This window comes from Carettochelys insculpta, chromosome 11 (genome assembly GCF_033958435.1).
Source record: "Carettochelys insculpta isolate YL-2023 chromosome 11, ASM3395843v1, whole genome shotgun sequence".
Taxonomy (NCBI): domain Eukaryota; kingdom Metazoa; phylum Chordata; order Testudines; family Carettochelyidae; genus Carettochelys; species Carettochelys insculpta.
In genome coordinates this window covers 19,212,820-19,226,353 of record NC_134147.1, presented here as the reverse complement: position 1 = coordinate 19,226,353, position 13,534 = coordinate 19,212,820, and the positions used below count along the sequence as shown (strand labels likewise).

The window sequence follows — 13,534 nt, the reverse complement described above, 5'->3', positions numbered from 1 at the left end:
TCAATTGCAGATACACAATTCTAGCTACAGCAATTGTGCAGTTCAAATCGACTTATCTGCAACCGACTTATGTAGCCATCCTCACTAAGGAAGATCAATGGGAGACTTTCTCTCATTAACCTCCCTTACTCCTCGCAATAGTGAGGATTATGGGAGTCAACTGCCAACTCCTGATAGGTCAATTGCACACATCTCCACCTTGTACATGAAATCAAACCCCAGAAGATCGACCCTGAGTGAGTCAATCTTCTGGGTAATAGAGACACGGCCTCAGTCACCTGCCTCTCTTTCTAAACAAACTCCCTGCTGTAAAAGCTGTGCTGCTCCAAGCTTCCAAATTCATCACATACCACACACATTTACAGTGTTACAGTTAAAGGCTCTATCTGGTGCCAGGATACAAACTTCAAGGAAAGGGAAGACTAAATGACACCCCTGACACTGGCAGACCAGGTGCCAACTCATGCTAAGAGCTCAGGTCCCTAGCGAACGCTGAGAAATACATAGCTGGAATCGGTCTGGCTCCCTGTATGTTAGCACTGCTAAAATAGGTATTAGAATTATAAGACTGTTTAGGTTTCACTGAAAGCTTGTGAGGGTCTGCTTGCATTAATCTCACCGGGAGCTACGGTATCACACGCTGTAAACTAATCTTTAAACATCTGTATTTTAAGCCCCTGTAATGGTGTAAATCACCAGAGAGGAGAGAGACATTTAATCAACCAGTGTGAAATGCTGGTAGCCACAGAAAGTGTCTGACAAGGAAAGCCTGTCTACACCAGCTGAACTAGAGTGGATCATTAAAGGGGATCACAGACTTTGTGTTTACTCTCATCCCCTCCTGCCCACACCTCCCCCCAAAGATGAGACTTTCAAGTAAATTCTTCCCATCAGCTGAGTGTAAAACTTAAATCAGGTGGGGTGAGGGGGAGGAGAATATAAAACCCTAGCAAGGGGGCACTGGATTTTCATGGTGTCTGGACTCTGAGGGGCAAGGATTACTAAGCATAAGCAAAAGGTGCCAAATGCTTAGCTTGGATTAGCCCTAAAGGTCATACAGAGCTTGTTTATTGTAGACATTTATATTTCCTCTTTTAACCTTAAGACTGGAACTCACTTGTGTGTGTCTATGGTTTGCTCCTTTAACCTTGCAAATAACTCTCATTTTCTCTTCCTGTATAATAAATCTTTGGGTAATTTATAATAGGATTGGCTACAAGCATTGTCCTCAGTGTACAATTGCTTCCAGGTTAGAAAAGATCCAACCAGGATTTCAGAGTTGCCAGTGTTGAAGAAGCCATCAAAGGCATTGAGAAGTCATTGCAGTAGTTAGACAATTAAAAATGAACACCTTATTGCCAGCCTGCATTTGTCTAGCTTCGACTTCCACCTGCCAGAATCATGTTAGACCTTCATCTATCAGACTGAAGAGACCTTATCATCAATGAGTGCCAACCCTGGGCTGGTCCAGGTACAGCCCAGAGTACCTCCTTAAATTAGCTTCTGGTTCAACTAGAGTAGATCTTGTGGGAGGAGAAGGGGAAACCATAGTCTGTCACAATTTTTGTATTACCAGCCAAGAAAAAAAAAAATCCACCACACCATAAAAACCAGGTGCCACAATATCACTGCAGTGGCCCAAATCCTCATGCTATTTCTTAATGTCCCAGCTGCATGGGAGTCTGTTACCATTTTTAAAAAATGAAAACAAAGATTCTAGACAGCATGGCTGTGGACAAGAGGCTGCACAGGGACTCAAACCCACTATAAACAACTCTTCTTGGGGTTTACCCTTTTCGAAAGGCTCATTATTTAAGTCCCCACCCCTTTTCTCCTAAAAGATTATGGCTAGGATCAAACTATTGCTACCCAACCCCCAACCAAGACACCATCTGCCAGAAAACAATAGTTCTCCATCAACAAAGCATTAAGAAATTGCACTTTGAGTTGGAGTTCTGGTTAAATGGCATTTTCAGGCTTCAGAGCAGGTCTAGCGATGAGCAACTAGTCAGTTTTCACTTCAAACTGGGACAATGCAGCTCTCCACACCCCTCTTCTCTACTGCAGGTCTAAGACTTTAAGGCCGCAGGGGACCACTGCTCGTGTTGTCTGACCTCCCCATAACAGTCCATACAACTTATCTGAATTAATTCCTACTTAAACTGGACAGGACTTTTCAGAAAGATCCACACATTTCCTCTAATGGAGAAGTCACTTTTGGGGATCTGTTTCAACAGTTATTTACCTTCTTCTTTAAAATCTTCATCTTCTGTTTCAGTCTGAATTGGCCACACTACAAATATTCCATCTTCCAACCATTGGATGTTGTTAGACCTCTATCTGGCAACATGGCTGGCCAAAAGTTCTCCAACAAAGGACTATTTTGCTGGAAAATACTGATTTGACAAAATCTGACACCAATCACTTAACATATCGCCAGTTTCTCTAACAGATAATGGCCAAAATGAAGAATTTCAGTCACATCAATTTGTATTAGACCTAGAAAACAGAGCAGAACCTCAGAGTTACAATCTGATCAGACATCTGGTGTCTGACTGACTTCACCAGGCCCTGGGCAAGAGGGTGGGCAGGGGGCATTAGCAGCTCCAGGCCCCTGGAAAGGGAAAAGGACTCAGGTAAAAGGGGCAGGCCTGGGGGTTAGCTTCACCCACCTACCCTTCAGTATCACCTGGGGCTCATGGCAATTTAAAGGGCCCAGGGGTCTGCCTGATCTCATTGCTGCTCTTTAAATCACCAGGCCCCACGGCAGCCACCTTCTCTGCCCTCCTCACCACCCATCTCATTTGGAACCAGAAAATACACAACGAGGCAGCAGACACAAAAACCAGTACGGTGCTAGATAAAGTTTAAGCTTCTCATGAAGCGAGGAAACTGTTTGGTGCTGGTTTCATTTAAATTAAGACGATTACATGCAGCCTTTTTCTCTTGCCTTTTAAAGCATCAAAGGTGCATTAAGTCAATGAACTTTTGCAATAAGCACCATACCATTTGTTCAGTGTTATGAACAACTGCCATTCCCACCATTTGTGTAACTGAGGCTCTATCATATAACTTATTTATAACAGTGTTTCTTAAATGATGTTATGCAGAACACTGGTATTCTCTGAACAACTTCGAGGTATGCCAGGAGCACCTGACATCTTTTTTGATATCATACACAGATTATATATATTGTCTGTTATTAAAACCAGATTCAATGTTACTCCCTCAGTGGTATCATACTGGATTAAATTCCTTGATTTGGGTTTTGCTGTACAGTACTGTATATAGTGCTGTTTGGTTTGTTTTTGTTTCTTTGACAAGTTTTTTTTAAAGAAAATTTTCAAAGGCGTTCCACATAAATTTTGAGACCATGGAACACCACACTGTAATAGTTTTAAGAAACACTGCCTGTAAGACGAAAGGAAGCTATTCAACAAGATCATTTAAGTATTTCCTAAAAAAAAAATTCCATTTTTTTTCCTTTTGGCCTCATTTGGGACATTTTGCTCAGTTCTACATTGCTTCCCCAAGAAGATGTACTTTTAGACTGATCAAATCTCCCTCAATGGAGATAGTTAAGAGCAGGTTAGACAGACATCTATGAGGGATGGTCTGATTGTGCTTGGTCCTGTGGTGAGGGCAGGCAACTGGACTTGTTGGCCTCTTGAGGTCCCTTTCAGTTCTAGTGTTCTATGATTCTATCAAATCATGCCTTTGCCTCCTCTTTCCGGAGCTAAATACATCATGCGTCTCCAGTCCAGCTTAGCACACGTTCTACCATAAAGTAGCACCTTTAATCAAGACTTTTATTAGGAGTTCAGTGCAGGTTACACAAAACATGCATTTGCAGACACGATGGTGACAGACAATAGATATAAAAGCTAGAAGGGAGCAACAATGATGGCTCTGGAAGATTGTAGCCCTGATCCAAATGTAAGAGACGATAGACATTTAGACCCATGGATCTTTTGGAGGTTGGGGCCTATCCTAGTTCAGTTACACTCCCCTACCCTGGCATGAACATCTCTTTAGGGTTCCAGTGTTTTGAATTCCCTACAAGGTCTTTAAGAGCTAGGATCGGAAATAGCCCACATCAGGTGGTGCTTTGCTGGGGATTGTACACAGCTGAGAGGCTCAAGACACAGCTCAGAAAGCTAATGAAGGCAGACGGGATGGAGATGTCTTCTGACAAGCATTTGGGAAGGAAAAGATCAGCAAAGATGGCAAGGGATATAGGCCAGGAAAGGATATACCCAGGCCATGGCATCTGCAATCTGCAGTGAGGGAAGAAGAGTGCAGGGCAGAGCAGGGCAGCTTGAGGTGGTCTCTTCCGCACACAGACCTGCAGTGCTAGAGACAAAGGAACAATTTCACCATCAGGGTATCAATTCAGCCTGCACCAAGCCTGGTGCAGCCACCCCTCAGGCTGGGCCTCCTATATATACTGCTCCCCCCTCCCAGCATCAAGATGTGCAGCCCATACGAGACAAGGTGCTGACCCTCTCTGCTAGGTGGCCAGCTATTAAGGTTTGAAAAATGGGAGACACTTTCCCTTGGGGAGGTGGGAAGATTAGTGGTATACACAAGTAAGCCCCAACTATTGGCATGGTCACTATAATACGATGCCATGTCACCCTACACCCTGCCCCCTGACACCCCAGCCGGCCTTCACCACTTGCCAGAAAACCTCAGGGTGCCTCCTTAGCCTATTCAGAGATGGACCATGTTGACGAGGGACCCACCACAGTGAGCTGGGCCTTACTATAGCCAGACCTAGCTCGCTGGGCATGCCAGGAATCCATTCACCAATTCCCCGCCAAGGAATCCCCCCACCCCCACCTACAGGGTGAGCCCCCAGCCTGCTCCCTACAGCACAGAACCACTTAGTGGCACACTGGGGTCACCACTGATTCCAAGGCACCACCCAGGCACATGGGTCAGGCCTGGCTTGGCCAGTCACTTACTCAAAAGCCAACCCATCACAACCCTCCTTTGGCCTCCGGGCTTTGCCAGGAGCCACAGCATAGATCCCCAGGCCGGAAGGGGCTGTGAGTCACCTCAGCCCAGTGAGGCATTATAAGGCAGCAACACCTAGACCCACAATGGAACACAGACCCTGAGGCAGAAGAACCCAGATCTACTCAGTACGCCCCACTCCCGGGCCCCAGCTCAGCCACGGGCTCACTTACCAGAGATCTACAGGAGCCTCTTGCCATTACCCACAGAGCTCACCAACCCACCCTGCTTATCTGCCAGATGCTGGAGAGAGAAAGGACACACGTTAGGCCCACCCTTCACTGAACTTACGGGGAAAACCCTTGGCTTCAGCCTGCTCTATGCCAGCTGTCAGCTCAGGTAGCAGGTTTTAGAAAAAGCCAATATAATTGTACTGGGACAACTCCTAGAGTAGATGCAGCTAATTCAGGATACAGTGCTTGTTTCCCTTCCTGGATGGTAGTAAGTTATACACAGTCAGCTATACTGCCTGGCAGGTGTACTCTACATCCATACTGGGGGAAGCCTCGTGGCTAGAGCACTGGACTGAAACCCAGGACGTATCGATGGCTCTGCTGTAGCTGAGGGAACTTTCGCCTGTAACTTTGCCTTCTGATGCCTCAGTCTCCCCATTTGTACGGCTTTTTGCGGGGAGAAGACCATGATTGCCATTGTGAAGTGCTTTGAGATCTACTGATGAAGAGATTGAGAGGGTGGGTTCAGAGGTTTAGGCAGGACAACCATAGAGTCTCATAGCATTTCCCACCCTCTTCTGTGGGCTCTGAGAAGTGGCTGCGTTAAGCTGGGTGGAAACTCAGCCCCCAGTGGTTGCCCAGAGCTTCCAGAACAGGAAAAGATGGACATGGGTCCAGGGGTTAAGCCATTCTCTGGAACACCATGAGCAAGAGGCCGGCCCAGAGTCATGACACAGGGTCTACTTTGGACTCCGTACCAGCGCTGCAAATTTCAAGCTGATCACAGCATTGTTGGGCTTTTTAAGGGGGTGGGTTCTGTGGCAGCCAGAGGAGCCTCACTGGAGTCCCTCATCCAGCAAGGGGGTGTTGCCAGCAGTCCCTCCAGGCTGTTGGAGATGGTCCCAGTTCTCTGCCAAGTTCTGGGCTCCTGGAGTTACCAGGTACCTTGGGGCCACTGCCCTGGGGGCACCTTGGGAATAAAGGGAGATGGGAGCAGGGTTAGTGTCACCCTGGCATCTCACCAGCAGCCACAGGTTCTCGCCCCCTTAGAGCTCTCGCTCCACAGCTCCAGCTGCACAGTACAGGCCCCACCCCGACCTTGCACAGCCCAGCCCTCCTCCTAGTACACTCCCTGCACACATGGCACCCCACATGGCAGCTCACGACCACCATTACACTCACCCTATCTAGCACGCGCGCGCACACACACTCTCCGGCCAGAGACTAGCCCGCCAATGCGCTCCAGTATATCCTGCAGTCAGACACCTGGGTCCCCACTGCTCCCCAAATCCCCCTGTAGGGTGCTCCTCCCCAGTGGCATCCAACCACGCAGGGAACTGCTACCCTCTCAGCTTGGCTGGGGTGCTCTGGAACTGCTAAACTGGCTTAGTCCAGCTCCGATCTCACCTCCTTCTCGTCCAGGATGGTGGTCTCAGACGGGACAGGGGGCTCTTCGAAAATGTGTTTCTTCACTGCCTTGCCCTTGGCAGCTTGCCAGTCTGCCCGCTGGGCCCTGGGGGCAGAACAGGCCCATGGGTGAGTAGCCACCTGTGATGCTCCCCAGCATCCAGGAAGGACATGGTTATGGTGAAACCTCTCCCCAGCCCCACTCCCTTTTGAGGAACAACCCTCAAGAAGAGAGCACAAGGCTAAGCAACACACACCACCCTGCAAAACACCACCCCCAATATCTCGCTGATGGCACCACAAAATGGCTTTGGAGAGGCCTGCAGCAGCCCTGGTTTTGCCACACAGGCTGAAGCTCTAGACTGCTCCCAACAGCACCTGCTCCCCTTATGCAAGTTGGAGGTCTACAGGGGCCCTCTGAACTCCTCTGCTCTTGGAGAAAGTGGGCGCAGATGGGAAGACAAAGCCATCACTGCTGGGGCAAATACCAGGGGTTCCCTTTGCTGCTAAACCTGCTTCCCTGGCCAGGACCCAGGGGAAAACGCTCATGACTGCTGCTAAGTGGAACCCTGCTTCCCCTGCGTTACCCCACCACCAGAGCTGAGATGAAGGGCCTTGGCACCATGGGAGTACAAAACAAGCAGAGCCCCACTCACCTCCTGGCATCGATGGTCGCTTTTTTCGGAGCAAGCTTGCTCCTGCTGGTGGGTTTGGGCTCCTGGGAAGCAGGACTGGGTGGCTTGAACAGCCTGACCACCCTAGGCAAGGAGACTGGTCTCCATCTATCAAGGGCTGGCCTGGTGGGGGGCAGCAGGAGGATCTTGTTTGCCCTAAGCTGGTTCCGATCCGTGGCACGGCCTGTTCTCGGGATAGTGTTGGGGCTGGCTCTTGCCAGCCAGGCCCCTAAAGGAGCCCTGTGGGAGAGGATGGTGCTGGGAGAGTGCGTTGCAAGCTGCCAGGCAGCACCCGGGTGGACCTCTGTGGGCTGGCTCCTGCGGAAGGAAGAGGTCTTGGAGGGCACAAGCTGACCCATGTAGTAGCCCAGGGGAGATTTCCTGGGCACCAAGATGAATCCGAGACTCAGCCGCTCAGCAATGCTCTGCTTTTCTGCCTGGCTCCTCAGGGGCTTCTGGGGAGACGCTGGCCCATCCCCTGGCTTGCCAGCTCCCATGGGGATGGCGGGATCATCCCACAAGCTGCCAGTGCCAGCCATGGCCTTCGGCAGCGAGATCCTGGAAAGGGGGAAGCTGCAGCGAGTTGCAGCATCTCTGTGGGTCTGGAAAACAAGAGGGGACCCAGTTCACAGAGCCCAGCCATTCATGTGCAGGGCCAGCCACGATGGGACAGCCTGAGGCAGTGCATCAGGTACAGGGATAGAACCCAGAGCCTTGGTTCTGGAACAGAGATACTCAGAGGGAGGCTCATGGAATTTCTGGTGACCTTGGGTCAGCTGTGCATTAAGGAGAGCAATTTCCTCTCACTCCTGCTGGGGGGGCTGTCCTGCAAGACTCCTAAAGCCCAGCTGCACATTTGGGTAGCGAACTGCATGGACCAGCCCAGCTCAACTGTCCGTCCCAGCATGCTTACCAACCAACCCATCAGCCGCCTCTCCCACCAGGGACAGCCCCCTGGGCAACTTACCATTTCCCCACAGCAGCCAAGACCCCTGGCTGGCAGCCTCTGCCCAGTTGCTGCCACTGGCTTTAGGAAGAGAAACACCACGTTAGCTTATGTCACAACCCTGCAGCTCCAGCCACTGGAATACAACATGGGGTTTAGAACAACACCATGACCTCATGCCCAGCTGTGTGCCTGTGGGGACTGTTGGCTACCGTACACCCACCACCACCCAATTATCACAAGCCACTGAGCACTTGCAGTGGTACATTGGGCCTGAGACAATGCATATGAGCCCTTGCTTTAGGAGCCCATATACCAGGAACCACAAAGGTGGGCAGCTACTGACTTTCAGAAGTTGGAGGAGGAGACTGGGGCAGGAGATACCTCTGTCCTAGGCCTTGATTAGCAAGCACCAATGTATCAAACTTTGCAAAGTGATACACAGGCTGTGGAAGAGAATCAAGCTTCTCAGGAGGCTGGTGGGAGTGCACAGGCTAGGCCAGGAGAACACAGGGGAATCAGGGTTTGCAGGTGGTCAGACAGTCCCCAAACTGCTCTCCTTGAGTCCTCTAGGAGGCTTTAGCTCACACTTGTGTTCTGCCAACCCAGCTGGCACAAAAGGCTATGCCAAGACGCACTGCAAGCTGCCCACAAGGTGCCCACCCAGGAGATTTCAGAATAGCTCCCCACCAATCCACCAACACAGCATGAGCACAGCACACATGCACAAACAGCTCAGGGCGTGCAGCCTTCCTCACTCCCTTTGCAGGTGAGGCCACCCAAGCCGAACCTTCCTCTAGCACACAGAATGGAAGCACCAAGCACTTCATTAAGCAGGCACAGAGCATCCTACATGATGCAGAAAGGAAAGGGGACTAGCCTTCAGTGGCACAGAAAACCCAAAGTAAGGCCATTTCTAATGCTTTGTTAGCTCGCCCTTAAGAGAGGCTGTGTTACACCCCAAGCTAGCTAGGCTCTCTTTTTGCAGTAGCAGGGTACCTGCAAAGCAGACCAAGGAGCTGGTGAATAAACTTCAACAAACACATTCCCCTCCTTGCATTGAATGAGAGCTGCAAAACCAAATTACCACAGACAAGTGCAAATAACCCACTAAGCCCCATAATCAATATGCTGCAGCAGTGTTTCCCCAACTTGCGGTATGTAAAAGGATTTCAAGAGATACATGGTGGAAAGAAAAGGAGACAAGCACTTGGACTGGGGCACACTGATAAGGCCAAAGTCCTGAAACAGGTACAGAAATCTTTTAAGTTTGAGAAACACTGTGCTACCATACTTACTACTAGCCCCTTACAAGCACCAGACTCTTTCCTACCTCTTGTCAGCCTCCGAACTCCCATTGCCACCACACCCCTATATATCTCTAACCATACAGCCAATCAGTGTCAGGATGGCATCCTTTGGTCAATAGGGATTTGAGGAGCCACTCAGCTATCCCAACACAGCATTGACCGGGCAACTAGGTCTGCCCCCCAGGAGGGAGGGGTCTGGCAGGGCAATTCCACATTAGATAGATAATGGGGGCATGAAGTGATTTCATGCCGATTTCCCTGGGGGATGCTTGGAGTAATCCTGGTTTTCTGGGGAATATAGCTAGGGCTTCACAGAAGTGAAATGCTGCTCTCACTAACCTAACATAGGAGTGGACAAGCTTCCTATGGGGCCACAGGCCCATGCACCCAGTTGACCCCTAGCTCAGTTCTCACTCCACCTCCAGGGGAAGCAGATGGAGGACATCCGGGATTTAGAACATCCCTAGGTCTCAGTGTAGACCATGGGCCAGGTGGTCATAGAATCATAGAACACTAGGACCGGAAGGGGCCTTGAGAGGCCATCGAGTCCAGTCCCCTCCCCCGACGGCAGGACCGACCACTATCTACACCATCCCTGATAGATATCTATCTAATCTGTTCTTAAATATCTCCAGCGAGGGAGATTCCACAACCTCCCTTGGCAACTTATTCCAGTACTTGACCACCCTGACAGTTAGGAGCTTTTTCCTAATGTCCAACCTAAACTTCCCTTGCTGCAGTTTAAGTCCATTGCCTCTTGTTCTCTCCTCAGAGGCCAAGAAGAACAAGTTTTCTCCCTCCTCCTTATGACACCCTTTAAGGTATCTGAAAACCACTATCATGTCCCCCCTCAATCTTCTTTTTTCCAAGCTAAACAAGCCCATTTCTTTCAGCCTTTCTTCATAAGTCATGTTCTCCAGACCTTTTATCATTCTAGTTGCTCTTCTCTGGACCTTCTCTAATTTCTCCACATCTTTCTTGAATTGGGGTGCCCAGAACTGGACACAATATTCCACCTGAGGTCTAACCAGCGCAGAGTAGAGCGGTAGAATGATTTCTCGTGTCTTGTTCACAACACACCTGCTAATGCATCCCAGAATCATGTTTGCTTTTTTTGCAACAGCATCACACTGTTGACTCATATTTAACTTGTGATCTACTAGAATCCCTAGGTCCCTTTCTGCTGTACTCCTTCCTAGTCAGTCTTTTCCCATTCTGTATGTGTGAAACAGATGATTCCTTCCTAAGTGCAGCACCTTACATTTATCTTTATTAAACTTCATCCTGTTTACTTCAGACCATTTCTCTAATTTATCTAGATCATTCTGAATTATGACCCTATCCTCCAAGGTAGTTGCAACCCCTCCCAGCTTGGTATCATCTGCAAACTTAATAAGCGTACTTTCTATGCCAATATCCAAATCATTAATGAAGATATTCAACAGAACTGCTCCCAAAACAGACCCCTGCGGAACCCCACTTATTATGCTTTTCCAGCAGGATTGAGCACCATTAACAACTACTCTCTGGGTGCGATTAGCCAGCCAGCTATGCACCCACCTTATTGCAGCCCCATTTAAGTTGGACTTGCCTAGTTTGTCGATAAGGATAAGGATAAGGATATGCGAGACCGTATCAAATGCTTTACTAAAGTCTAGGTATACCACATCCACTGCTTCTCCCTCATCTACGAGTCTCGTTATCGTGTCAAAAAAAGCTATCAGGTTGGTTTGACATGATTTGTTTTTTACAAAACCATGCTGGCTGTTCCCTATCACTTTACTACCTTCCAAGTGCTTACAGATGACTTCCTTAACTACCTGCTCCATTATCTTTCCTGGCACAGAAGTTAAGCTGACTGGCCTGTAATTTCCTGGGTTGTTCTTATTCCCCTTTTTGTAGATGGGCACTATATTTGCCCTCTTCCAGTCTTCTGGAATCTCTCCTGTCTCCCATGACTTTCCAAAAATGAGAGCTAACGGCTCAGCTACCTCTTCTATCAGCTCCTTGAGGATTCTAGGATGCATTTCATCAGGCCCTGGTGACTTGCAGACATCTAATTTTTCCAAATGGTTTTTAACTTGTTCTTTTTTTATTTCAAAAACTAACTCTACCCCTTTTCCACCAGCATTCTCTATGTCAGGCATTCCTTCAGACTTCTGTGAAGACCGAAACAAAGAAGTCATTAAGCATCTCTGCCATTTCCAAGTTCCCCGTTACTGTTTCTCCCTCCTCACTGAGCAATGGCCCTACCCTGTCCTTGGTCTTCCTCTTGTTTCTAATATATTTGTAAAAGGCCTTCTTGTTACCCTTTATGCCTGTAGCTAGTTGGAGCTCATTTTGTGCCTTAGCCCTTCTAATTTTACTCCTGCATTCCTGTGTTATTTGCCTGTGTTCATTCTTTGTAATTTGTCCCAGTTTCCATTTTTTATAGGATTCCTTTTTTAGTTTGAGATCATGCAGGATCTCCTTGTTAAGCCAAGGCGGTCTTTGCCCATATTTACTATCTTTCCTACATAGGGGAATAGCTTGTTTTTGGGCCCTTAATAACGTCTCTCTGAAAAACTGCCAACTCTCCTCAGTTGTTTTTCCCCTCAGTTTTTCCTCCCATGGGATCTTACCTACCAGCTCTCTGAGTTTACCAAAATCTGCCTTCCTGAAATCCATCATCTCTATTTTGCTATTTTCTCTCCTACCAGTCCTTAGAATTGTGAATTCTATGATTTCATGATCACTTTCACCCAAGCAGCCTCCCACCTTTAAATTCTCGACCAAGTCCTCCTTATTTGTCAAAATCAAATCCAGAACAGTTTCTCCCCTGGTGGCTTTTTCAACTTTTTGGAACAGAAAATTGTCTCCAATGCAGTCTAAGAACTTATTGGATAGTCTGTGCCCCACTGTATTAGTGTCCCAGCATATATCTGGATAGTTAAAGTCCCCCATCACCACCAAATCCTGGGCTCTGGATGATTTTGTTAGTTGCTTAAAAAAAGCATCATCCACCTCTTCCACCTGGTTAGGTGGCGTGTAGTAGACTCCGAACAGGACATCACCCTTGTTTTTTATCCCTCTTAAATTAACCCACAGACTCTCAAGGTCACCTTCTTCCAAATGGTTTGAGTTTTGGATGAGTTTCTGTTGCTCTTCTAGTGAGTAGGATGTTGGAAAGGGACTCACACAAGTGTGCTGTATTCCCAGCTCCGCCACTGAGCTGCTGGGTGGCCCTTCCCCCCTCACTCCTTTTACTGGGACAGGGACTGTCTTTCACGGTGTGCCAATTGCTGTGGACACAATGGGGCCTTGATCTTGATTAATTGTTCCAGGTTCCACTGTAGAAAGTAAAATCCACTAGCTAAGTGAACAGTCCCACCTCCTCGCCCCAGACTGCATGTTTGAGAGAGATCTTTAGCAAGGTGGAAAGCCTTGATCAGCAAATACTGCAGCCTCCAAATACAAGTAGCTGCAAAATAGGCGTGAAGCAGTTCTAGCTCCAGGATTCAAATTCTGGCTCTGCTCTACTCAACACCCCTGTGCGAGCAGCAGTGATGTGCCTCAGCTTCCTATGTTACAACAGTGAGAACTGACCCAGTGTGAGGGACTTCAAATTAAAACCACATGAAGGCTATTAGGTTTGCTCTGGCAGGTCCAGGTGCATAGGATCCCAAATACATAGGCTCCCATCTCACGAGGATGAATGTGCCCCACATCATGCCACTAATCAAGTGTACACCCTAAGTAGTCCTGAGCAAGATGAAGCTATTGCACCACCCCATTTGAATACTTAATCTTTCCCACTGCTGCAAGTTACAGGGTCTCATCTACCCTGTTTCCAGCCCTTCAATCATCTCTGGGCTGTTCTCCTCTAACAGCCTTTGCCAGGCACAGAGGAACACTGCCTGCATCTAAGGCAATTCTAGCTGAGTCAGTGCTGCAATGATTGCAAACAGCTGCTGCAGAGAGATGGAGTGTTGCAACACTGGGGTGTGGGGCCTGGCTTCAAGAACA

The 13,534-nt window shown here is 48.4% G+C and overlaps 1 protein-coding gene across 4 annotated transcripts; it reads right to left on the bottom strand.

Moving 5' to 3' along the window:
• Positions 1-2,270: 2,270 nt before the first annotated feature.
• On the bottom strand, positions 2,271-9,804 carry LOC142019005 (uncharacterized). Of its 4 annotated transcripts, none has more exons than XR_012646972.1 (6): positions 8,241-9,804; positions 7,256-7,875; positions 6,600-6,705; positions 5,193-5,262; positions 4,257-4,353; positions 2,271-2,499 (listed from the first exon to the last, which is right to left on the bottom strand). XR_012646972.1 is itself a non-coding variant. In XM_075005319.1 (5 exons), the coding sequence occupies exons 1-4, from the start codon at positions 8,241-8,243 to the stop codon at positions 5,200-5,202; spliced, it is 792 nt and encodes a 263-aa protein (XP_074861420.1). In that variant the 5' UTR covers positions 8,244-9,804; the 3' UTR covers positions 3,796-4,353; positions 5,193-5,199. The 4 variants fall into 4 exon arrangements, 1 of the variants encoding a protein (XP_074861420.1); XR_012646974.1 differs by lacking the exon at positions 2,271-2,499 and adding an exon at positions 5,951-6,162 and having other exon boundaries at positions 3,796-4,353; XR_012646973.1 differs by lacking the exon at positions 2,271-2,499 and having other exon boundaries at positions 3,796-4,353; positions 5,193-6,162.
• Positions 9,805-13,534: the final 3,730 nt, after the last annotated feature.